General features: G+C 38.3%; 1 protein-coding gene across 1 annotated transcript in view; it reads left to right on the top strand.

Moving 5' to 3' along the window:
- The first annotated feature begins 350 nt into the window (after nucleotides 1-350).
- Nucleotides 351-24,806, top strand: part of KCNN2 (potassium calcium-activated channel subfamily N member 2) — an 80,228-nt gene continuing 55,772 nt past the window's right edge. Inside the window, exons 1-3 of the mRNA XM_063295328.1 lie at nucleotides 351-1,481; nucleotides 2,942-3,037; nucleotides 13,381-13,799. Of these exons, the coding sequence (XP_063151398.1) occupies nucleotides 351-1,481; nucleotides 2,942-3,037; nucleotides 13,381-13,799 (1,646 nt within the window). The remainder of the gene's footprint in view (nucleotides 1,482-2,941; nucleotides 3,038-13,380; nucleotides 13,800-24,806) is intronic.

Raw genomic sequence — 24,806 nt, 5'->3', positions numbered from 1 at the left:
CAACGGGCTCTGGAGGAATCCAGATAGAGGGAGGAGAGGAATCACCCTTACCTGTCTGAGCAGCTCTTGCATCAACAGCGGATGGTACTGGTGATAGCTCCCCTCCTCCCTCCCGGACTGTCACTGAGGGGGGGTGTCTGATGGTGGCAGGTGGAATCCCCCCCCCGGCAGGGAGGAATTCCCCCCAGTAGTGGGGAAGTGAAGGAGGGAAGAGAAGCTGCGCGCGCCCACTTTGATAGCTGTCACTAGCACCAGCAGCAGCAAACGCCACTCCTGGGATTTTCTTGGCTCCCCTCCCCGCGCGGTGTTCTTCTCACGCTGCAGCTTTTCCCCCCCTTCCAGGTGACGTGATGCCCGTTGTTTTGGTTCGCCCGACCAATCGGACTCGTCGCCTGGATTCTACGGGAGCCGGGATGGGCCCGTCGTGGCGGCAACAGGACTCCCCTCTGCCGACCATAACGCATTGCGCAGGGTGCACCGCCGTCTGGTCTTCCTGCAGCTTTAACAGCTCTGACATGGAAACCCCATTGCAGTTCCAGCCGAGCTTCTGCTCAGAGCAGCAGCAGCAGCAGCAGCAGCAGCGCCCACACCCGCATTACCAGCAGCAGCACAGTGAAGACAGGCAGCCAAAGCAGCAGTCTAGCCCGTGCTTCCAGTGCAACAGCTGTGCTTACTACGGGGCTGCGGCTGCAACGGGCGATAACCTGCCGCTGCTCCTCCGCACTTCGTCGCCCCTGTCGGTCGCCTTCCGGACTCGCTCCTCGCCGCTCTCTTGCTCCGCGGCTTCCTCCCGCCAGGGCAGCCAGCTCAACGTGAGCGAGCTGACCCCTTCCAGCCATGCCAGTTCGTTCAGGCAGCCGCACCACTATTCCCAGCCCCACCAGCACCACCACTCCCACTCTCACCCCTGCCACAGCGTGCACCAGCAGCCGCCGCCCCAACCGGCGGGCAGCCCCAACAGCAGTACCGGCAGCAGCAGCCACCACTACCAACCCCAGCAGCAGCAGCAGCAGCAGCAGCAGCGCCGTGAGAGCAACCCTTTCACGGAAATAGCCATGAGCAGCTGCAGGTACAACGGCGGCGTCATGCGCCCTCTCAGCAACCTGAGCTCGTCCCGCAGGAACCTCCACGAGCTGGACTCCGAGGCGCAGCCGCTGCAGCCCCAGCCGCTGCCGCCGCCGCACTCCAGCCCCACCGCTTCAGCCGCCGCGGCCGGCCCCGAGATCGTGGTGTCCAAGCCCGAGCACAACAACTCCAACAACTTAGCGCTCTACGGATCTGCCGGCGGCGGCGGCAGCCAGACCAACAGCGGCGGCAAGACCAGCAAGAAGAAGAACCAGAACATCGGCTACAAGTTGGGACATCGCCGCGCGCTCTTCGAGAAGCGGAAGCGGCTGAGCGACTACGCGCTGATCTTCGGCATGTTCGGGATCGTAGTGATGGTGATCGAAACCGAGCTGTCTTGGGGCGCCTACACCAAGGTAGCGTTTTTGTCCGCCCCCCGCGGTCACCCGCCGCGTTCCTTCTCCCCTTTCCTCTATTATACTTTCCCCTCACATTTCTAATGGCATCTTTTCCCCTTCCCCTTCCCCTTCCCCTTCCCTTCCTTTGTTTCGCTGCTTTTCGCATCACCCCTACCTATTTGATCCCTTCTCCTTCACTTGCTTTAGGTATTTCACCCTCCTTTATCCCTCTGTCCCCCAGCTTCAGACCTTAATCCTGAATCCATGACTTACTGAGTGAGCCCCATGAGGGGTATTAACTATTAACAAGCCCCTTCCCAGATGTAGCCAAACATTCCAGTTCTGGAAAAGGAAGCCTAATCATAGCTTCTTAATGCTATGGCCATAGGAGTGATGTTCCTGAGTCTGCATTCTAGGCGGGTCTACAGTGGGACCTTTCCAGCATAACGAGCTGTCAGTGATGTGGCTTCAGTTGTCAACTTTTTGTTGTGGAAATTATCTTCAGGGCAACGTTTCTGGATTGCTTTGATGGGTAGCTGTTGTAACTTTTCCTCCTCTGCAGATATGTACAAATGCCAACCCAGCCATGCTTGTTTGTTTTACAGCAAAGGTGTGATGTACTTCTGCATCACAGATGCAAAGGTGTGATGTACTTCTGCACATTACATTGCACAAAGAGTAACTCAGGAACTTGCTGATTTGTACACCCAACAGAAGTTAGCTTTGGAATATCTTTTCTAATCTCTGCTTTGCATCATTTTTGTTCCTCCGTACATTCTGAATGAATAGGAGGGATGCTTTGCCACTAAGATGCCCTGCATTTGGCACACAGACATTGGTGGACTGTAGCTTCTCAATAGAGTAGCAACAGCTGAATGCTGAACATTCGTTCTTTGCTGCCAGTGTTGCAAAGCTGGAAGAGACATTGGATAGTTCATAGATAACAGTAATAACCTTGAGAAAGTCAGCTGTTTAAGTGAGTGGCTTTGAAGTCTTTACATCCTTTGTGAAGTCATAATTTTAGTAAAATGAAGTCTCTTTTGAGTTGAGCTCAACTTTTTGGACATGTCCAAGCAGTTTTCTTGGCAACAGTTTAGAAGAGTTTTGCTGTTGACTTCTTGGGGTATTTTCAACCTTGCAGTCTAGTCCAGCCCTGGTATTTCCTGGTAATCTCCCCTTGATGCTGGGGTCCTGAGCCTCAATTGTCAAAAAGATTTGCCTAGCTTTGTTCAATGTGAGAATAGGTTTGATGTGGAAGGAGGAGAGAACAACTCTATCACTCCCCAATGCTTTGGCAGATCCTCAAGAATTCATTTGTTCTCATAAGTTTACATGTTAGACTTTTTTTTTTTTTTAAAGAGTAATACCTAGCCTGTGAACTAAAGTAGCCATTATTTCCCTCTGAAATCTTCCAAACAAAGGACAAAAAAATAAAAAAATAAAAAATCAACATAAAAGTATCTATTTTTCTCTTGCAGGAGTCGCTGTATTCATTAGCTCTCAAATGCCTTATTAGTCTCTCTACAATCATTCTGCTTGGTCTGATTATTGTATACCATGCAAGGGAAATCCAGGTATGTTCCATGTGTGAATCTGTATCTTTCAAGGACATTTCATAGAAACTAAGCAGACTGCATTAATGCATTTTTTTTCACTGCTTGGAGGTGGTGTATTGTTACTTCTAATATCCGAATATAGCAGTCTGCATGGTCTAGTTGTATTTAACCTCTTTGCAGTTAATTTTTTAATGTAAAAGTGAGGGGCATAATGCCTGCTATTTGGCAATAAGTGTATATTTGTTAATCCATTCCAGATCACATGACCATAAAGTCTCCAGTCACCTCTAAATATTAAACCTTGGTGATGCTGTGTTAAAGATCTGATGTACAAAGACAGGGTAGCTTTTAAAAATGAAAATATTATAAAAACACAGAGCAAGAAACTTTAAATTCCATCCATAAAGATTTGCAATAACCGTAGTATTTTTAGAAGTCAAAGTACATTTTGGTTTAAAAAGTAGCTGATTAGGTCTGATTTTGAAGAAAGATTTTCATTTTGATTCATTTCAAGATTAAGAGGCATAGCTCTTTTTCTTCTTAAGGTAATGTTTTGACCTGTGGTTTATATTTGCAACAAAATAAGCAATTTTATTTCACAAGTGATATTATATGTTTTCCCCCTCATGTAAGCTAATTCCATGCACATTTACATGCATGTAACTCCAATTAATCTCAGATGGTTTTACTTTCAAATAAGAGCATATTGAATTCCAGCCATGCTCATTACCTCCATGAAGGAAGAGCATTATAACGGGTACCCTGTGTATCTATACAGTATTGAGCAATTTGTATTTCAGATATCCTAGAATAAAAATACCATACATTTTTTCATGAACAGAAAATGTTTTCATTGGTGGAGATAAATATTAGCATGTAGTGAGTAGTTACTGTCAGTTTGCTAAGACATTCCCAAACTGAGCCATAGAGTCTAAAGGTGTTCAAGGTCATAGGATCTGATTGGCTTAATTTGCATTGAAGCATTAATATAAACTGCATTTGCAGGTTACAAAGTCATTAACCACTGCACCTCTCCCCCCAAAGTGATGCTTTCATTTTTGTAAATTAATTTCCTTTTACATTTTAATTAATTTTAATTTAATGTTTAATTTTTAAAAGTTCAGTGTTTGCATTTTGAAATCTGGAAGCTGCATCTTATTTATGGAAACACATTTCCAGTACATCTAAGAATATTACATACTTTCCAGTGCTGCATATTTAAATAACTCATTGCAAACTAGCTAAACCTTGAAGAAGCTCACAATTTGCAGTTAAAGGAAGTGATTAAATATTTATTGGCATATTAACATACACAACTGAGGGCAGATCAGAAGATTTATAACAGTTTTGATAAAATTGGTTATTTCACAAATAGAGGTAGTATATGAGACAGATCTCATAAGCTTACCTTGGAGCAGTCCCCATAAAACACAATGAAAGTTGCTTCAGTGTAAACATTGTCAATAGCATTTGTTATAAATCGAGCACTTTTGTTATAAATCAAGCACAGTTTATAAGATGTTTCTAGTGTAATCCAGAAATATTGGTGTTAAAAGCACTGATTCTAGAAAAAAATGTCTAACAAGTTCCCATCAGATCTGTTAGGATTGTCAATTCTAAAGTTCCCAATCTGGAGGACATCTAGTTGAAGGAGACTGTTCTAGAGCATTTGAAGAGTCCAGGAAGTTAGACAACACTACATATAGTATACACTGATGATTATTTTTACTTTATGTGATATATTTTTGGTAACATGTTATATATTTTTGGTAACTGATTATGTGGGAAAAGGCTACCAGTTTTTAGTGATTTTGAGATACTTCCTGCCTGCCCCAAAAGAAATAAGTGATAATGGCTTCTGTATTATTGCCTAGAAAACTTCATGGGTAATAACTTGTAGTCAAGTCTTACTTGAGTGTGTCTTGACTTTTACATATTTGAAGAGATATTAAATAAACTGTGACAACTTTTTCTTCACCAGCATTGGAATGTTGTCAATTCTACCTTTTTATATGAAAATATAATATAATATAATATAATATAAATATCTAGGGTTTTGTAAACAGTCTTTCCTATATAGTTGTTACTTCAATATAAATCTTCGGGACATACTAAATATTAAAAGATACTTTTTCACATTTGTTTTTATCAGCACATGTTCTAGCTAAGACTAGTCATTCCTTGTGAAATCTCCACCATTCTCTAATTACTGGAATTCACTATTCACAGGAATATTAATAACCAGAATTGATGCACCCAAACAAAGCAGAATGTAGCAATTTTCTGGGGGAAAACTCACCCTCCAAGCAAATCTAATGTGGACAAATGAGGTTTCTGCTTTGAATCATATGAGTGCTCCTGTGGATGATGTTATTTTAATTCATATTTTATCTAGTTTTTCTCTAATTATTTAAATGCATTATAAAGCAAGTTTAATTCACATAATACAATTTAGCAAGAGCAGGAAAAGCTTTTTCTAATTATACTACAAGAAATTACTCAGTCCTGAAGTAAATAGCATTACATTATATTCAGAAATGTCAGAGTACCAAGTAATTACTCCCTTGTGAGTGAGACTGAATTCAGAGGTTATTTTAGTTTCAAAAAGTGTCATATGAAACCATTTGGAATAAACTGTTTCCTTGAACTTTCCAGTAACACATTCCCAAGAGATCCAGTGATAGAAAGTTCAAACACTTGCATAGTGTTATTTTTCTAAGAATTGGCAGTGGCCATTTTAAAATCAACCCTAAAAGTGCTTGTATAGCATATAAATCTACACCCATAACAATTCCATCTAGATTTCATAACTTATATTTTGGAAATATAGCGAACAGCTTCATTATCTCTCTCTTATATTGATGAAGATCTTCGTTGATTTGACTGTTATGTTGAGCAATAGAAATAAGAGAGGGATTTTTTTTAAAAAAATCACACAATATACTGTAAAATAAGAATTACTATGTTAAATTTTACTTTACTAGAGAAAATAAACGATCCTGCATGAATTTAAGTGAAATGCCAATACTTTTGAAAAAGCTCAGTTTGCATTGAAAGATAACAGCCCCAGCTCCCTGCCTTGTTTTTCTGTTCAGCACTGTGGACAGCTCTAAGTATCAGAAGAGCTTTTTTTGTACTAGTTTAAGCATTTAAGTACCTTTTCTTCCCAAAACTCAGATAAAAGTAAAAGTGTATATATATTCATACCTTATTCACAGTGATTCTGGAAAACCTGAACTTAGATTTATGCTGAATGGTTTTATTTCTTATTGGTATACTTAATTGCTGTCTTTGTGTTCTGGCTAAATGTGAGAAATGTGTAAGTGAAAAGAAAGGAAAAAAATTGTTTCACCTTTCTACAGAAAATATTCAAAGGTAATGACACCTCACCTGGAAACACTTTTTTTTCTTTTTGAGTTCAGAAGATTTCTCAAACCAATAAAATATATACATGCTCTAAATCTAATTTTTCTGCTCCAATAAATATGCATACAATTTTTCCATTTGGCAGAGGAAACTTTTTTCTAAATAACATCTCTGTCAAAATATTGTGCAAAGCTTTAAAGTTTTTTTTAATTATAAAGGATTACAGTTATAATGCCTCATAATATTAGAGTGTTTGAAAAACTAAATTGTTATATTACTTCTGCTCCTTAGTGAAGAAATGGTTAGCCTTTTGATTTTAACTGTGGTATGATAAGAATTAGTTTGGGCCAACAGAGGGGGATATATGTTTTCCTTCTGTAAGAATTTTCAACTAAACGAAAGTCTTAACATCTTATTGATGATTTTTTTAAAATGTAAAATCCCCATCCATTTTCAGAGTCATTAATGTCAATTACAATTGCATGGAGTCGTTTGATTGTCTGTCTGTAATATTGCAGAATATGGCCCATTAGTCTGAATCTCTCATACTCTGTTTCCAAACAAAACGTAGACAGAGTAGTGGGGTGAAAATAATTATTTGGACCTAAGCATATATGAATAGTGTTTCCCTGATGCAATGGTGTTTTGTAAAGCAGCCTTCTCTAGCCTGGCACTCTCCAGATGTTTTGAAATTGTATGATATATCCAGAGAGCTTCTTATGGAAGTCTGGTGTAGTGTCTCCAAATTCTTGCTTTTAAAACAATATGGGATGTATATGCATGTGAATGAAAATAATAGGTTTTGAAATATGCCTGGGTTCTGAATAATAGGAATTCTGTATAAGATTAGTATCAGCTTGGTTTTAAGTGTTGTCACTAACATGCGTTTGACTTAAAATTTGGAAATGAGCCTTATGCATATATTTAATAATACTCCCTTATATAAACACTGTTTCAGTCTACTCATATTATAAGTGTTCACAAACAGCCAGAAATTGACAGAAATATGTGATCTGTGTTACCCAGAAATGTGTGATGAATCTCTTGTTCCACTAATGAGATTCTTCAATTTAATATGATAATAGAAATCATTGCAATGCTTAACTATTGCGTTTAACAATACTTGAGTCAGTTTTTGTTTTGGAATATTGGTTTGAGAGTTCTGAAACTAACAAGTAGTTATTTCAGTGATCAAATTTGTCTCATTCTTCATATGGGACAGCTGAAACGTGAAGAAAAATGTATGTAACTCTCCAAGTTCATAATTTATGACACTAATAATAACACAGAAACATAATAATTTATGTTTTTATACTGTATTTCTGGCCAGTGGCCAAAATAAATAATAATTAATTCTAAAAAGAAATATGGATGGTATTCTATGTCAATTAAATTAAATTAAATTAAATTAAATTAAATTAAATTAAATGTAAAGACATTTAGATGATATCTAATGGATGACCTGGATGGGGGAGTGCACTCTTCCTCATCCTATTAAACCTCTCTGCAGCCCTTTATATAGTTAATTATAGTATTGTTTGGGACTGCCTGCAGGGGTTGGGGATTGGGGACATTGTCTTGCAGTGGTCTTGTCCTTCCTCAGTGGGCAATTCTGGTCAGTTGCTGTGAGGGAGGAGAGGAAATCCTTGTCGTCACTTTGTGCAGTGCTGCAGGGGACAGTCCTTTCCCCCTATTCTTTAACATTTATATGACACTGCTGGGGTGAAGTCATTTGTGTCAGCCCTTTGAGGTAGACCGAACCTGAACACCAAATACAAAAACTGCTTTTCTTATAGGGTTACAGTAACAGAATCTTGCAACTCTGAATGTGCTTCCCCCCTCCCCCCTGGCCTTTATTCTAAAGAGAACTGGGGAGGGTCAAGTCTGCAATGCTTTCTCCAATTCCATTCCTGCTTTGGATTGAGATTTCTCTTATCCGACCATTGCCTTGGCTGTGGCTCTTCCTCCTGTTCCTCAAGATTATTCTTACAGCCCATTACATCTGACAGTTTAGGTGCAGTATCGTCAGCCACCCTGGCTGGACTGGAGATGCTGTGGATGTCCTTCCTTAGTGTCTCAAGACTATAAAGATCTGGATGGGAGAGAAAATGCTGGACTTAAACCGTAGAATGATGAAGTTAGTGTTGATACACTGGGGTTCTCCTCTTCATCAATTATTGTTTCTTGATGGAAAAGCAATTATCTCTGAAAGAGCTGGTCTTGAGTTGAGGATCTTTCTGGACTCAGGGCTCCTACTAAACTAACCGCTGGAGTCTGTGACTAGGGAAGTCATGGCCCAACTGACTGGTGTGTCAGTTACCACCTTACCTGGAGTGAGAAGATCTGGTAGTGACTCATGCCCTTGTCACCAAGAAACAGGATTACTGCAGTGCATTCTACATGCTGTAGCCTTTAAAGACTACTTGGAAACCACAAGAATGCAGTGGCCTGAGTTCTGACTGACACTCACCATCAGCAGGATAACACCCTTGTTCTTCAAACTCTACACTGGCTCTTAATTGGTTTCTGGGTACAATTTAAGGTGCAGGTTTTAGACTACAAAGCCCTGCATAGCTTAGCACCAGAACTGCATTCGGTATCAAGATCATCTCAAAAGAAACTGCTCTTCCAACACATCTTCCAAGAAGTTTGGGGGGTTGTTGCCAGGAGGCACTGATTTTCTGTTGCAATGCTGACCTTCTGAAATAACCTCCCCATTAATATTAGGCTTGCCTCTTCCCTGGCAATTTTCAGGAAACACCTAGAGATGGAGCTCTTCATATGCTATTTACCTAGGGAATGGACATCCTGGGATTTTTTTGCTATTGTTTCACATTTTTAAATGTCCCATGGTTGTTTTAATGCTGTATTTGTTTGATTCCTGTTACCATGGATATTGTATTGTTTCTTACTGTGGATGGTTATAATTTGCTGTAAACCACCGTGAGTCAATTCACTGAAAGTGGTGGAATACAAGTTCAAAAAACAAACAAGACACCGAACCCCTTACTTACAAGATACTTTGTACTGGATAAAATTCATTACCAAGGTGCAAAGGACGAGATATGTAATTATCATTTATGCTCCTAGAAAATGTATCAGTTTTCATATGAAACTACCTATAGCTCATGCTTTTATTAGTTGGTTCATTACAAAATAAGCAAAATAAGTCAACTAAGGAATTCTGCTGTTCTTCCTAGAATAAAAATTAATCAAAACTTTGCAATAACAATAACACATGATTTCATTGTGCAGATTTTCCATCACTATCCTTTGTGCTAAATTTCATGCGGTAGACATTTTAACAGGAATCAAAATATAGTTTCCCCTCCCCCTGACCCCTGAAATAAGATATTCAGAGTTGTACAGGGAAGCATTTTTTTGTGGGCAGTGTGTGTGTATGTATGAGTCCATGAATGCTTGTATACATACATGAAGTTAGAGCTGATTCCCACTCCCTTTGCAATCTGCTAACTCCTCAAAGCTGCCTTGGACTCTAGGGGACATTCAAGAATAATGAGTGAAATGGAAATTAGAGGGTGTGGAAGGAACTGACAACCATCATCATTCTAGGGCAGCTTTTCAAACAGTCTTGAAGAGAAAACCCAACTATGTACTTTTATTCCTGGTCAGCTAAAAGAAACACCTCTAGAACCACTTGGAATGATGTTGGTATATACATACTTAGCGGTAGTAGCAGCAGATTCCATGAAAAACACAGTGACTTCAAAATGATGACACATGCATCTCAATGTCAATATCCAAATGGCACAATTATGTAACGCTGTGATGTCACTGGATGTAAGTACGTAAGTCATGTCATTTGAATGCTGGTGTCATTACACTTTTGCTTCCCATGTGTTCCCTGTGGATATGTGTGGTTGATGGGAAATTTTACTGAAAGAGTTTGAATTAGAGCTGAAGTCATCAGGGAGATATTGGATCTGTTTAGGATTATTACATAAGAAATGAATGAGGCAGCCAGGTTATTGGCTGAAACATTATCGAAACAGAGAAAAGCAATAAAAATAGGGGCGGGGAAAGCCTATCATAATTTAGCACTAGATATAATTGCCTTAAAGAACATTTATATTTTAGATTATTTCTTCTTCATCCCATAGATGAGAGATTTATTGCAGACAAGAAGTAAGCATTTATTACCTCTTTTCCTTAATTGCATTAAGTATATATCAAGAGCCTAATTGTGACTCCAACTCATTAAATTTTAAAGCACTTTAGCTACTTTTTAAAATTTTCTTTTGTTTATGGGATCCATGATGCTTGTTTATTATATAGTCAAGCACTCTTCTCTTACATTGGTGTACCTTTCACATACATTGTCATGTTCCACTTTTCTTAGGTTGATATGTAAGAAAATAGAATTAGGAAAACCAAAGGGGGAAAACAAAAATGAACTTCAATGCAATTCAATGTTGATCAAATTAAATTGGTTAAATATAGTTAATAAGGGTGTGCAAACTTTGGAAAAGATTCAGAAGAAAGTACTTTGGACCTTGTTGGGTTCAGTACCTTTCTGCTACTCATCAAATAGCCCAACTTTTTGTCATGCTGAGAAAAGATATGTCTGCTTTAAGAGTTGATTCACTTACGTTAACGTATTTCTAGAAGCAGCCACAGCTTTATTTAGGCTCACAGAAGCCTGAAAAAAAGATGATCTGCTTTAATGAATAGCAAATAGCATATGGTCTTAAGATATAATATGGTTACCTACAGTGCATTTCCATTCTTCCATGATAATACAATTTGCTACCAACTTTTGGAAAGGTTTTGGGAGGCAACCCCAAAATTTCTAGTGTTTCATGCTGACAATGGAACCCTAGTTATTCAGCTCTATTGTCCAGTTTTCTGTTCTCTTTCTTTAGTCTTTCTCTGTCAATTCATTGTACTCAACATGCACATCATAATGTTTCTTATTTTTTTGGTGTTTATACACTTTAGGAACTTTGGGATTAGATCTGTGACATACTATGATATATGAAGAGTTTTTTAAAAAATGTGTATTGGTATTGACTGATTTATTTGATTTGATTTATACCCTGGCTATCTGCTCTGGTGAGCACCATGGGACAACAAATATAAATCATACTGAAAAAGCTCTGACACATTCTTTCCCTTGATTTTAGTATATACATAATTTCATATATTCATGGCAGCAAGACTGGGTCCAGTAAAACATAATGCAGAAAGTGACTTATTTCATGATTCCCTCTAAAAGTGTAAATGGAAATACTCTTAATATCTGAAATTTTCCTCATCTGGAGTTAGTTGTGATCTGACAGTATAGATAATTTTATTGTCTATACAATAGTTTATGGTTTTAGTAATTTCCCTTTTTCTTTTCTTGTTCTCTTTTTGCTTGTGGTGATAGGTTGTTTTACCATTTTTATGTTATACATATATGAATATTGTTTGTTAACTCTTTGGGGCATTGAAAATGAAATTTATGTGAATTTAGACTATGAAAAGAGGTTACACTCCTCTACATTCTGCAAATAAGAATGAAGTAACAGCTTATTTTTATTTATATACTGTACCTAGGTGCGTGAGTCTGATTAGTATTCTAATTCAAATAGACAGAACTAAAAAGTCAAGGAGTTATATATTTTATCTTGACCATGAACATTTAGAATTGTGTTACAGATTTGTGTGAGGCCTCTTTGGGTATACTGTATGCTTTATCATCTGTATTATGGCTACATTTTGAGAAGAAAAAGACTAAATATATAATTGCTTTGGGAAAATATACTTGGCCTCCATGCTTGTTATATCAAGACAGTATGTATAGCAATAAAAATATATTCATCTTGCATTTTACAGTTAACTGCAACAGTGAATTATTATAACAACGTTGTATTGTATTTTAAAAAACCCTTGATTTAAAATTATGGTATGAAATAAATAGTTTATCATACAGTGTTGGATAATCTTTGTCCCAAAGATTAGGATTAGCTATTTAGGGCAAAAATAATAGGCCTATTTGAATTTGGACTATGACCCTCTCATAAGGATAATGGACTAATCGGCACAATATGCCAAATCTTAATGTAGTTGGGTTGATTTTCATTTCACATGTTCTGTAATCCCAGACAATATGATTCTGTAAATGAAACCATGGCTTAGCAGGATGCATGAATGACGAACACTTTAGAACAGGCATTATTGTAATTATTTGTTTTCAATTGTAACAAAATGGCAGAATAGTAAGTGTGATACTTTTGCCACTAGGGATCTCACCTGCTCCCAGTTTAAATGCAGGATAGATTTGTTAAATGGTTTGGGTCGTAAATTAGTTTCTGTTGAATCTTAATTTAACTTGATTTAAATGTTCAGTTTGATAACCTCACTCAATAATTGTACATACTGTAGAAGTTTGTCAGATGAAATAGATTCATACTAAATATTTCGTCTTTTGTAAAGGCAAAGTTAGAAACTGAAAGCACCAGGTACTATGGTTAGCAGATTATACCTTTAATAATCATGGATTGCTCTGGGTGCTTAAATTATCACCTCTAAGAAAAAAAAGAGCAAGAAAGCAGGATTATTTGTTATAGCAGGGACTGCCACCAACATACATATTGTTGACAGGCCCAATAGCGACAAATCAGTTAACTACAAATAACTACAAATACCTGGGTCATATTCCAACTAGGATTTTTCTAATTCATTGATCTTGCTGGATTATAGGAGTACTCATGCACAAAACATTCCTAGTTTACGTCATTCGTAAAAGTTGCATCACACTGAAATGACAGAGATAGTCTACCTTGGGTTATCTTTTAGAGCAGTGTTTTTCAACTTTAGCAACTTTAAGATGTGTGGACTTCAACTCCCAGAATTCCACAGCCAGCATTGCTGGTTTCTAAGGTTGAGAAACCCTGCTTTAGAGAGTAGGTATTATTCAGAATACACTCCTCATTTTTGTTAAAGTTCTGCTAATATTTCTCTAATGCTGAACTTCTGCATTTCTTTTTCAGTTATTTATGGTGGACAATGGAGCAGATGACTGGAGAATAGCCATGACTTATGAGCGCATTTTTTTCATTTGCTTAGAAATTTTGGTATGTGCTATTCATCCTATCCCTGGCAACTACACCTTTACATGGACAGCCCGCCTTGCCTTCTCCTACACCCCATCTACAACAATAGCTGATGTGGATATAATTTTATCCATACCAATGTTCTTGAGACTATATCTTATTGCCAGAGTTATGCTTTTGCATAGCAAACTTTTCACTGATGCCTCATCTAGAAGCATTGGAGCACTAAATAAGATCAACTTCAATACACGTTTTGTTATGAAAACCTTAATGACAATATGCCCGGGAACTGTACTCTTGGTTTTTAGTATCTCCTTATGGATAATTGCTGCATGGACTGTCAGAGCTTGTGAAAGGTAAGTTGCCATTTTTGAAGCATACTTTATGACTGGTTCAGTGATATTTTGTCCATATTTTGCTATCACCACTGCTTATTAATTTGGGAAGTCTCCCCCTGAATGTTTATTAGTTTTTGGTTTATGACTTTTTGGTTCCTTGTAATTTTAATTTCTTATATTTAAGCATTTTAAAGAAAATATTAAATTGTACTTTCCTCATGCTATAGGATCATTTGTTCTTAGTATATTTCACCTCCAGTTGAACTATTTATTGATTGATTGATATTTCAAATTTTGTCACTGCCCATCTCCCTCAAAAGAGGGACTCTGGGTGTTTTACAGTTAGACTAAAACTAAATTCAGATTAAAATGCAATAAAAACACTATCTCTTACATAAAAGTATAAAGATAAAAATATAAAATCCAAGATGGCAATATTAAAATTCTTAATGTAAATTTATAAATACATGGGGGTCTCTTTGGAGCGCTACCCACCCCCAGGATTGATTACCCTCCCTCCTGTCCCAAGCAAGATGGTAGAGCCAGGTCTTTACTGTTTTCAAGAAGGCCAGGAGAGAGGGAGCCTGCCTCACTTCTGGGGGAAGAGTGTTCCACAGGGTGGGAGCCACAGCAGAGAAGGCTCTCTTCCTAAGCCCCGCCAATTGACAATCTCTCATGGTTGGGGCCCGTAACATGCCCTCTCTGCCTGACCGGGTGGGACAGGTTGATGTAATGGGGATGAGGCAGTCCTTCATGTAGGAACAAATCTTTCACAGAATTGCATGGTGGGTCCAGATGAAGTCACCTTCATCTGTAACCTTTGTGTCTTTTCCACTGCTTCTTCCATCTTTTTCTTTATCAGAAAATAATCTGTTAAAGCTGGAATGATGGGGTCATTGAACTGAGGGACTACTAGGAGACATCTGATTGCAAGCACCCATTATTTATCATTTTTTCTGACAAACCAATATAGTAAATGGATGCAGAATTGCAGTCATTCATGGTGTTCAGCATTCTTTATTGTTATGGCAATTATGTTGAAAAAGAATAAATAAAATATATCTATTTTTAAAAAGATTTAGAAGATTGTCAGTCTTACAGTAATATCCAAAACTGGGCAAAAAAGAAAAGAAAAGATGAAACAAGGAACTATTTGCATTGCTGTGACCATGGACCAGAATGCAATAATTTCCCACTGACAGGGAATATGACAGCAGTCTTTAAGTATTTGAAGGTTGTTATAAAGAAGGCTAAGATCTATTCTCTAACAATCCAACATGCAGGACAGGGAATAATGGATTGTAGTTATGGGAAGATAGGTTCTGGTTGAATGTTAAGCAAAAATAAGTAAAAGAACAGTCTGACAGTGGCCAGTTACCAAGGGAGTAAGCTCCTTTATGCTGGGTGTGTTCAAGTACAGGGCAGATAGCAACCCACTGAAGATGCCTTACTTTTATTGAGCGTAGGGTTGGACTTCATGACTTATTGCTTCCCTTCTACATTGTGATATATACTGATTATATTGGTGGCCCGAGTGGACAAGTGAGTAGGAATCAGTTTAGATTCTATGTAATTATGTGAGTTTCTCCCTTGTTTACAGAGTGAATGTTGCTAGAGTGGATGTTCCTAGCATTCATTTCTATAAAAAATATCACTGTGGCCTATTATGTATTTTTTTCTGATCCATGGTATTGTCTTAATGAAAAACTGCAAAATGGATAATTGGCAAATTATGATCGTTTTTTTAAAAAGTCGATGCTTCTTTTTTAGCATAATTCTAAGAGAATTACATAACTTATTTCCTCTAATTATTTGGAGCTGCATATCTCATGTCCTGCAAATCTTGTTGCAAATGTTTTCCTAAAGCTGTTTGTTTCCAAACTGCTATAGTGAATCACTGTCACTTGCTTTGGGTATAAGATCTTGATTAACTTTTTTTTTAATAATGAAGTATAGTAAGAAAGCTTCATGAAAATCTGTATTTGACTAATCAATTTCCACATATTTCTCAGGTTGTGGTCTTATACACACTTATTTGGGACTATATTTCACTTACTCACTTTCGAAAGGCTATCTGAAAAACTACACTGTGGAAGCAAACAATTATTTTTCTTCTATTCCTTCTCTTGAAGCAGGCTTTCAGAAAGAGAAAAAGATAACATGCTCAGATCTATGGAACTGATATTAGCTAGCAACAGGTTCTTAAATTTAATTTATCTGACTGAGTAAGGACAATTATTGATTATGGTCAGTGCTCAATCGCAAAATAATGGTCATAGTTTTGATACACTGGAAGCCTCATGTGGAGTGGATTTCAGTACTCAAACTGAGAGATGACCAAGCCATGATTGACAGGGCGATGGGCCTTCTAATCCAGGAATGGTCATAACCGGCATATAAAATGGAGTTGTCTAAGGGACCTCCTGGCAATAGCTGCCACCTGCTCCCAGGTTATGCACCAGTTTGGCACAAGGGATTCCAACACCATTCCAAATGAAACATAGATTATCACTGGCCTAAGTTGGCTTCTGAATCCATCTTTTGGAGACTGAACCTGAGTTTCTTTATTATGCCTGCATGTATGGAATTTCTTCACATACCAATTCTTTTTCCCAGCCAAGGGATTATATTCTGTATATGCACTCTTTCTCTGTATTGAAAGTAAAAAAGACAGTATACAGTTTTTTTTTCTGCTGCTGCTGAGTTTAAGTTTGAAATTGAAATTTGTACCAATCAAGAGTCATCCACTTCTCTCTTGTCTTTCTATTTCTGTTGCGTTTTTTTCATTTTTGGCATTAAAAGTCATGGTAGTGTTTAATTATTTTTCTGTTTCTCTTGCTGATGTTTTTGTTGAAGTGTTAAGTACTGCTGCCTTTTGATGCTTTATTTGTTCTTTTACTATACTTTCTCCTGTAGTGTAAAATGCTTTAGTTATTATTGTAATAGAAAAAAATAGATAGAAAAATAAACTAAACTCAAACCACTTTATGAAGAAAAAGTGGAAGAATAGTCTAGTATGAAACAGGATGAAGACTGGATTGCTTTGATGGGTAACTGCTGTAAATTTCTTCCCCCTGAAAGTATGTAGAATGCCAACCAAGCCATGCTTTTTTGCTTTACAGCAAATATGTGATGTACATTACATTGTTTAAAGAGTAACCCAGGAGCTTGACGATTTGTACACCCAATAGAAGTTAGCCTTGGAGTATCTTTTCTAATATCTGCTTTGCATCATTTTTGTTCCTCCGTACATTCTGAATGAATAGGAGAGATGCTTTGCACTAAGATGCCCTGCATTTGGCACACAGACATTAGTGAACTGTAGCTTCTCAATAGAGTAGCAACTTTCTTTGCTGCAATGTTGCAAAGCTGAGATATTGGATAGTTCAAAAAGAAGATGGCAATTAAAGAGAAATGGGAAATTTTGCATAAACTGAGAGAGAAAGAAAGAAACATTGGGAGTTACAGACTAGAGGGCTTCTGGGTGAGCACTGATGGTGGGTTAGATATTCCTGGGAACAGCTCTGTGAGTGAGGACAGCACTGTGGTGGAATTGCTGGCCAGGGGCCAGGTTCTGGCTGGCAAAAATCTCTCTGGAGAGAAGGAGAGATTGGGGGATTGTCCATCTGTGCTCTGGAAGAGCTGTTCCTTACTAGGAGACTACAGGAACTGAGTTTCTTGTGGCGATCATGAGTTGAGCAGCTTGGGAGCCAAGGGATTATCAATGCGCCCTTAACCTCTATGCAGCCTTAATGGACATTTGACCAGCAAAAACCTCACTTTCTTAAACACATTTGGATTTAATTAATTTACAACATAAGAGAGATATTCTGAATGGCAATGAAGATCAAAGACTCTTGGTGAGTGCATTCTTTTTGAAATTAAGAAGAGGACCCCTCCCCCACTATTTTAAAGGTTTTTAATTTAAAAGCAAAGAGCTTAACAAGAGTATGATCCAAGGAAGTTTTAAATGGATAAAGGGGACAGTGATTTTAAAAAAACAGAAGAATTTTTTTTTACAAAAGTGCCTTTGAAAATAGCAAAATTAATTAGACTAACAGACCAGACCTTCATGAGAATGCTGATTGTTTATTATTAAGGACAGTAGTGAATTGATGGATTTTACAAAACAAGAAGATAAGGATAATATGAGATAAATTGTGAGACCATAACCATGGAGAGCTAATTGGAAATAAAGTGCTAAAGATAGAGAAAAGTAAAACAGGAAAAAAAAGAAGACGCCTGACTTTTACTTTCTCTGAAGTAATTGACGTACTTTCATTTTCTCATAATGGCAACCACAAGAAAAGCTGCCACATTAGGGGTTCACTGGACATAAGTTATAAAAGAGAGATGAAGAAAGAGTTGGACAACTTGGCATTGCTGGAACTGGGAGAAAAAGAATTTTGTTTAATATTCAGATCAATTCCAGAACAACATGGAGAAGATATCAGAGAAAAGATTGTTAAGTCTCCGCCTAATTTCCTGGATTGGGAGGAAGATGACACTGATATAGAGACTGATAAGGTTTATACGATTAATACACATTTCGCAAAATTAAGAAAAGCTCCAAGGGACGTCCTTGTGCACTTTGTCAGAAAGAAGACCAGAAGTCAAGTTTTACAGCAGCATTTTAATACTAGATTAATAATACAGATGGAAGCCAGAATTTTTCCTTTTAGGACTAATGGGTAAACAGTTGGAAAAAAGTTGTGGAAGTTTATTTCAATATATGATTACTGTGGCAAGATTATTATATGCAGAGAGATGGAAAGATTTGACATCATGGAGGAATGGTTGGTGAAATTGACAGATCTTGCTGAGATAGAGAAATTAACTTCTTTGATTAGAGAAAAGACACTATCTACATTTATTGGTGACTGGAAGCCTCTTATGGACTTTTTGCATAAAAATGAAAAAAAAATGAACTTGTGATTTAGGGCTTTGATGATTAGAAAGGATAGATTATAGAAAGAAGAGTATTATGATATTACTTTAGAGAGAGAGGTTAAAATATAATTGTACTGCTGTGAGGAATATTGGAAGCTACCTTTTTGTATCTATTTTTCTTTACCTTTCTTTTCTTGCACTTTTTGCTTTCTCTTTGACTTCTTTCTTTTCCTTTTGTCTTCCTTACTTTGTATTAGTTTTTACCTTCTCTTTTAAAAGTTTTAAAATATGCAGTACATACAGAGAGAGTTACAAACTAGAAAGCACCAGAAGTCAAACAGTGTATCAAGGAATGAAAAAAAAGAATGAAGAGATAAATTTTAAACTAATTTTATAAATTCAAAACAAGACATCACACCAGAGTTTAAAAAGAGAGAGATCCATACATAATGAACCAAGAGAAAGGAAAGATAGGGATAAGAGAAGATGAAGTAGAACTGGTTTAGAAAATAATTAGATGTGGATGAAGGAATGAACCTAGATGACAACAGACAAAAGCAATGAAGTTAGAAGGCTAAGACCACAAAGAGGTTGAAACCATTAAAAGAAAGGGTTGACACTGATACAATATTTGAGAAACAAGACTTGCAGAAAAGTCTTGCTTCCCATATATTGTGTCAGTTTCAAACCTTTTCTTGCAGAAAAGGGCTGTTTGTATTTTGTTCTTCTGTCTGTCCTGTTACCGCTTATTATTTGAAAGAACATTCTTGGCAATCTTTTAGCTTGAGAGTTACTTTTCTTAAACTATGAATATAATTCCGCAGAGTAAATTTTCAAATAAAGTTGATGGAAACCTTCTGGAAATCATTTTTCTTTATTTTAGGATAAATCCATTTAAATAATACCAAAAGAGAAACCAAGGAAAATATTTCTTTATTATGTTTCTTTATAAACACTGCATTTCAACTAATGCTTTTCTTATCCTTGTGAAATCACTGGGATTAAAACAGTACTTGCTGTTTCTTAAATGCTGTAAAAGAGGTGCAGAAAAAATGAATACAGCATTCAAATATCCCCATTTGCACCTTAATACATTACCACTCCAATGCAAGTAGTGGTCAATTCATTTACTTTTTTGGTCATTCCAGTTTTTATTCAAAATGCTGAAATAGAAATGCTAATTAGTATTGTTTGTAATGTCAATTTAAATGAGGTTGTAAGTGTGGGCTCAGTGATTTACTTACCAGTGATTTACTATGGCTGCGATACTATACACATGGGAGTAGGGCTGACTGAATGCACAAGGAATACTTCTCAGTAAGAAAGTATTGAATTAACCTGATACTTAAGTGTTATCTCTAAAAAGAAGAAAATAAATGGCACAGCAGCTGCCAAATACGTTATCATAAATAGGAACAGCAAAATGGAAAGTAATATTCTAAAGTAGGACTTTAGTTATGTCAGCAACTAAAAATTGTCCAGAACAATAGTGTCCAGCAATGGTTTCTTGAGGAGGGGGTGTATCAATGCCTCCTTAAAGGCAGTTGGAAATGCCCCCTCTCTCAAAGATGTATTAACCATTGCCTGGACCCAACCACATGTCACCTCCTGAGCTGCTTTCACCAGCCAGGAGGGACATGGATCCAGATGGTAAGTGGTGGCATTTACAGTCCAGAGGACCCTGTCCACTTCCTCAGGCCCAACAGGATCAAACTGTTCCCAGATAACTGGGTAAGTACATTCCCCCAGTATCTCCCCAGACCATGCCTCATGCTTAGAGTCTAACTTGGAACAGATCCGAGTGATTTTATCCTGCAGATGCTCAGCAAACTTCTCTGCATGGCCCTGTAGGGGGCCACTTTGCCCATCCTGCTGGCTGCTCACCCTTTTGCTGTACGATGTTTAAATATAGATACTCTATGTTTTTGATAATTTTCTTATACAAGGGTTCATCATGGACCACCAATTAGTTATACCAAATTGGGCTTACAATTATGTCACATCCTTATGTTTCATTGATAGATAGGATAGCCACTGTGCAATAAAAAAGTTATTCAGCACAGTATTGCTCTGGGATGGAGCAGAAGCAATGGAACCAAGTAATGTGCATGAATGTTAAATGCTAGAGTTATTGCAATGTGTTTTCTGACAAGAGGGAAATGATTACAGAGTTTTTATGTGCCAGATTTATAGGCTTCTTTGTGCTATGGTGACTTTGATTCAGTGGATAGTAGATATAGGAACAGTTCCCATAATCTGGAATTGGGAGGCATGATAAAAAGATTTCTGTCTTCTCAACTGAAAACAAACATCAGCCCCAGATTATGTAGTCACCTGGGGACAGATATAATCCAAAGCCAAACTTGAAATGATGGAGCCAGACATGTATGTTGTTCACATGCCTTCACTCTTATAGAGGTAGTGGGGCTATTAATAAAGATGAACAAGGACAAGATTAACTGAATCTTCCCTATCTGCTACTCTTGTTCCGTTTCTTCGCTGCTTCAGGCTGTTTTATGCTAACTTGTCCCATATTGTAAATGAGCTGAGCTTCAGAGAAGAGTACTTGATGTTTGATGGAGGAGGGATGCTCTCCTCACCTGTGCCCTTACCTTGATCCCACAGTCCACACACAGAAGTCATAAGCCATTATCCCACAACCTTATGATCCAGAATCTAATTAATGAGTTGATAGATTCTATTTTAAATTCAGCTGATAACCACAGCTTGATGAGTTGAGTTACAAGCCCAAAAGCAAGTTGTAAACTCAAGAGAAATGGTTTAGGACCATAAAGAAGTTCTACAGTGGAAGGCTCAGCAGAGTAAATTGTTAGTCAAAACTAGTGAATAATTGAATAATTTTGATAGTGAATAATTTTCCAGTTGGGCTCACTGAACTTTGTGTAGCTTCATTTATAAATTACAACTTGTGTATTGTGTTTTCTTTCATTGCTAGGTAGGGTTTATAAATAACCTATTGTAGATTATAGCAAATTATTCCCAGCTAATCTATGTCTAGTCTGATGAAGTAATGACCGTTTATGGAATTGTGAAGCTCTTGGATACATTCTTTTGGCTGAGTAGAAGCTCATGTATTTGAAGGGATGGTGGAATATTATTTCCAGTCATAAGACTCTCTTCCCATAAGACTACCCAGCAAAGCCCCGTCCAAAAGTTGCCCCTTCAGATCCCTCCAAATCCCTGGAGGATTGCTTTGCATCTCCTCCAGCTTTTCTGTTATTTAGCCTGTCAGCACTTCTCTTCCTGAGCAATATTTTAAAAAATGTTTGGTGGCTTTGCCGTCATTTTCCCCCCCTGATCTTCAGGATCGCTTATGAGGAGATGAAGAGCTCATCTCTTGGGTGGGTCATTTTGTTTATATTTTTACATTTAGTTCATGAGTGCAACTTTTTTTAAGGACGTGTGTTTAACAAAACACAGCTTGGAAAAAAGTGGTAGCCCAAGGAAATTCTTTTTATTCTTTTCAATTATTTAAAAAACTGGTTTTGCCTTCTGAAGAAAAAAGACTGGTGTCTAAACCACTCAGGCAAAAATGGTCTTTTATTGCTCTCACAGGCAGCATGTTTTACTTCTCATGATAAGAGTTAGAAAGGGGGATCGGAGGAGGCAACTTTCGGAGCCTTGTGAAGCACAAGGCACACATCTGAAAATAAGGTTAATGGAAGCTGGGTAGCTAAAAAGCAACTCATTGCTTTACAAATGTATTTTCCCTCAAGTATTCAAACTTCAGATAATACGAGTAGAGCAACCGACTACCTTTCCTAATTTAAAACGACAGAAGCCTAAAAATATAACACATATTGCAAGAAGTAGTATTTTCTTTCTGAACAGTAGGAATTTATTTATTTATTAATTAAATTCATACACCGGCCATCTCACTATAAAAGCAACTCTGGGTGGCTTATAAATAGAGAATCGTAAAAAACATTATAAAAATACAAGAAGTACAAGAAGGTAAAGGAGAAAAACGAAAGAAGGAGAGAGCGTCTTCAAACCACTGACCACCTCCAAGGCTGCCTGCCACTCTTGGATCCCCAAGACCATTGGCAGAGCCAGGTTTTAACATTCTTCTGGAAGGCCAGAAGAGTGGGGCCAACCTCACCTCAGGCGGCAAGACGTTCCACGGCAGAAAAGGCTCTCTTTGACCCTGCCAGTCAAAATTCTTTAGCCGACAGGGCCCATAACATGCCCTTCCTGCCAGACTGGATGGGATAGGTCGATGTAATTGGGATGAGACAATTCCTCAGGTAACATGGACCCATGCCATGAAGGGCTTTAAAGATGATAACTAACACCTTGAATTGGATCCAGAAGCACACCAGCATCCAATGAAGCTCGCGCAGCAAAGTGCTACATGCACAGCCATAAGGCGCCCATAACTGCCTGCACCACTGCATTCTGCACCAGCTGCAGCTTCCAGATACTTTTCAAGGGTAGCCCCATGTAGAGTGCATTACAGTAGTCCATATGGGAGATGACCAGGGCATGAGTGCCTGAGAGAAGGGCTTCCAATCCAGGAAAGGTGCAACTGGCCCACAACATGAAGATGAGCAAAGCCTTGACTGCCACCTCTCCTCGAGCAGGAGTCATGAGTCCAGGAGGACCCCCAAATTACACACCAGGTCCAACTGGGGCAATGCAACCCCATCAAAGCCTAAAGATTGTAAATCTCCAGATACAGAGGAGCCCCGCACCCACAGCCACTCCATCTTACCAGAGTTCAGCTGAAGCCTGTTGTTCCCCATCCAGAGCCCCACAGCCTCCAGGCACCATGAAAGAACATCCACAGCATTACTTAGTTAACCCAAGATAGAGATGTACAATTGGGTATCATCAGCATACTGGTGATACCTCATCCCATGTTGATGGATGATCTTACCCAACAGCTTCATGTAGATGTTAAAAAGGAGCAGAGAGAGCACCAAACCCTGGGGCACCCCACAGAGCAGGGGTCATGGGTCAGACCTCTCACTCCCTATCCACAGTGATTGGGACTAGTCTCGGAGGAAGGAGGTGAACCAGCACAAAAGTTGCCACCCACCCCCAATTCCCAGAGCTGTCCCAGAAGGATACCATGGTGGAGGTATCGAAGGCTGCAGAGTGGTCAAGGAGAGCCAGGAGGATGCACTGATCCCATCCAGCTCTCACCAGAGATCATCTAAAAGCGCAACCAATGCTGTTTATGCCCTATATCTGGGCCTGAAACCCAACTGGAAGGGGTCCAGATAATCCGTTTCATCCAGGATCCTCTGGAGTTGCAGCAAAACCACCTTCTCTATCACCTTCCCTAGAAAGGAAAGGTGAGAGACTGGATGAAAATTGTCCACGATGGTGGGGTCCAGCAATGGCTTTTTGGAGAGAGGATGAACCAGCACCTCTTTAAATGGTGCCGGGAATACCCCTCCTCCAAGGATGGATTAACCAATGTTAGAACCCACTGACATGTCACCTCTCGGGCAGCCTTGACCAGCCAGGAGGGGCTTGGATCTAATGTACAGGTGGGATAACAAAATCCTGGTTGATGCTAAAAAGTCTCCAGGTATTTTTGGAACTGAGTGATAGCTTTATCAAGTAATCATATTGCATAAACTCTTTCAGCTGGCTAAACACACTTTGTAAATGGCAACTATGTGCAAATGAACAGCATAATAATGATGCTGCAGTTCTCAGTTGTCTTGCTTTGCTGTATCACTTAAAATATTTCAAAATATGTGTTATAAGACATCAGTATATGAAAACTAAACTAGTTATGTATGAAACAAAATATTGCTTTAAACTCCATACTGTTTTTAACTTAATAATGACAGTTGAATGGGCATCCATCTCCTTAATTTTCTTCTGCCTTGATTAAATCCTCAAATTAAAAAAAGAAAGATGTCTCTTATACTTGTGATTTGCCACAGATCACCTTATCATTTCCCAGGATAGTGAAATGTATTATATTTCTAATTAAATTGTAGACATTCAAACTGTCACCTACATCTTCGTATAGGTAAATTTTATGTAAAACCGCATAGTCTTCTTGCTATATTGCTTGCCTACTTATAAAAATGTAGACATTATCAGCTCAAAACACATTACTTCAAATTATGGCTCATTACACACAATTATTCA

Source organism: Candoia aspera, chromosome 2 (genome assembly GCF_035149785.1).
Source record: "Candoia aspera isolate rCanAsp1 chromosome 2, rCanAsp1.hap2, whole genome shotgun sequence".
Lineage (NCBI taxonomy): Eukaryota > Metazoa > Chordata > Lepidosauria > Squamata > Boidae > Candoia > Candoia aspera.
The sequence above is the reverse complement of the archived record's forward strand: the minus strand, read 5'-3'. Positions and strand labels throughout refer to the sequence as shown.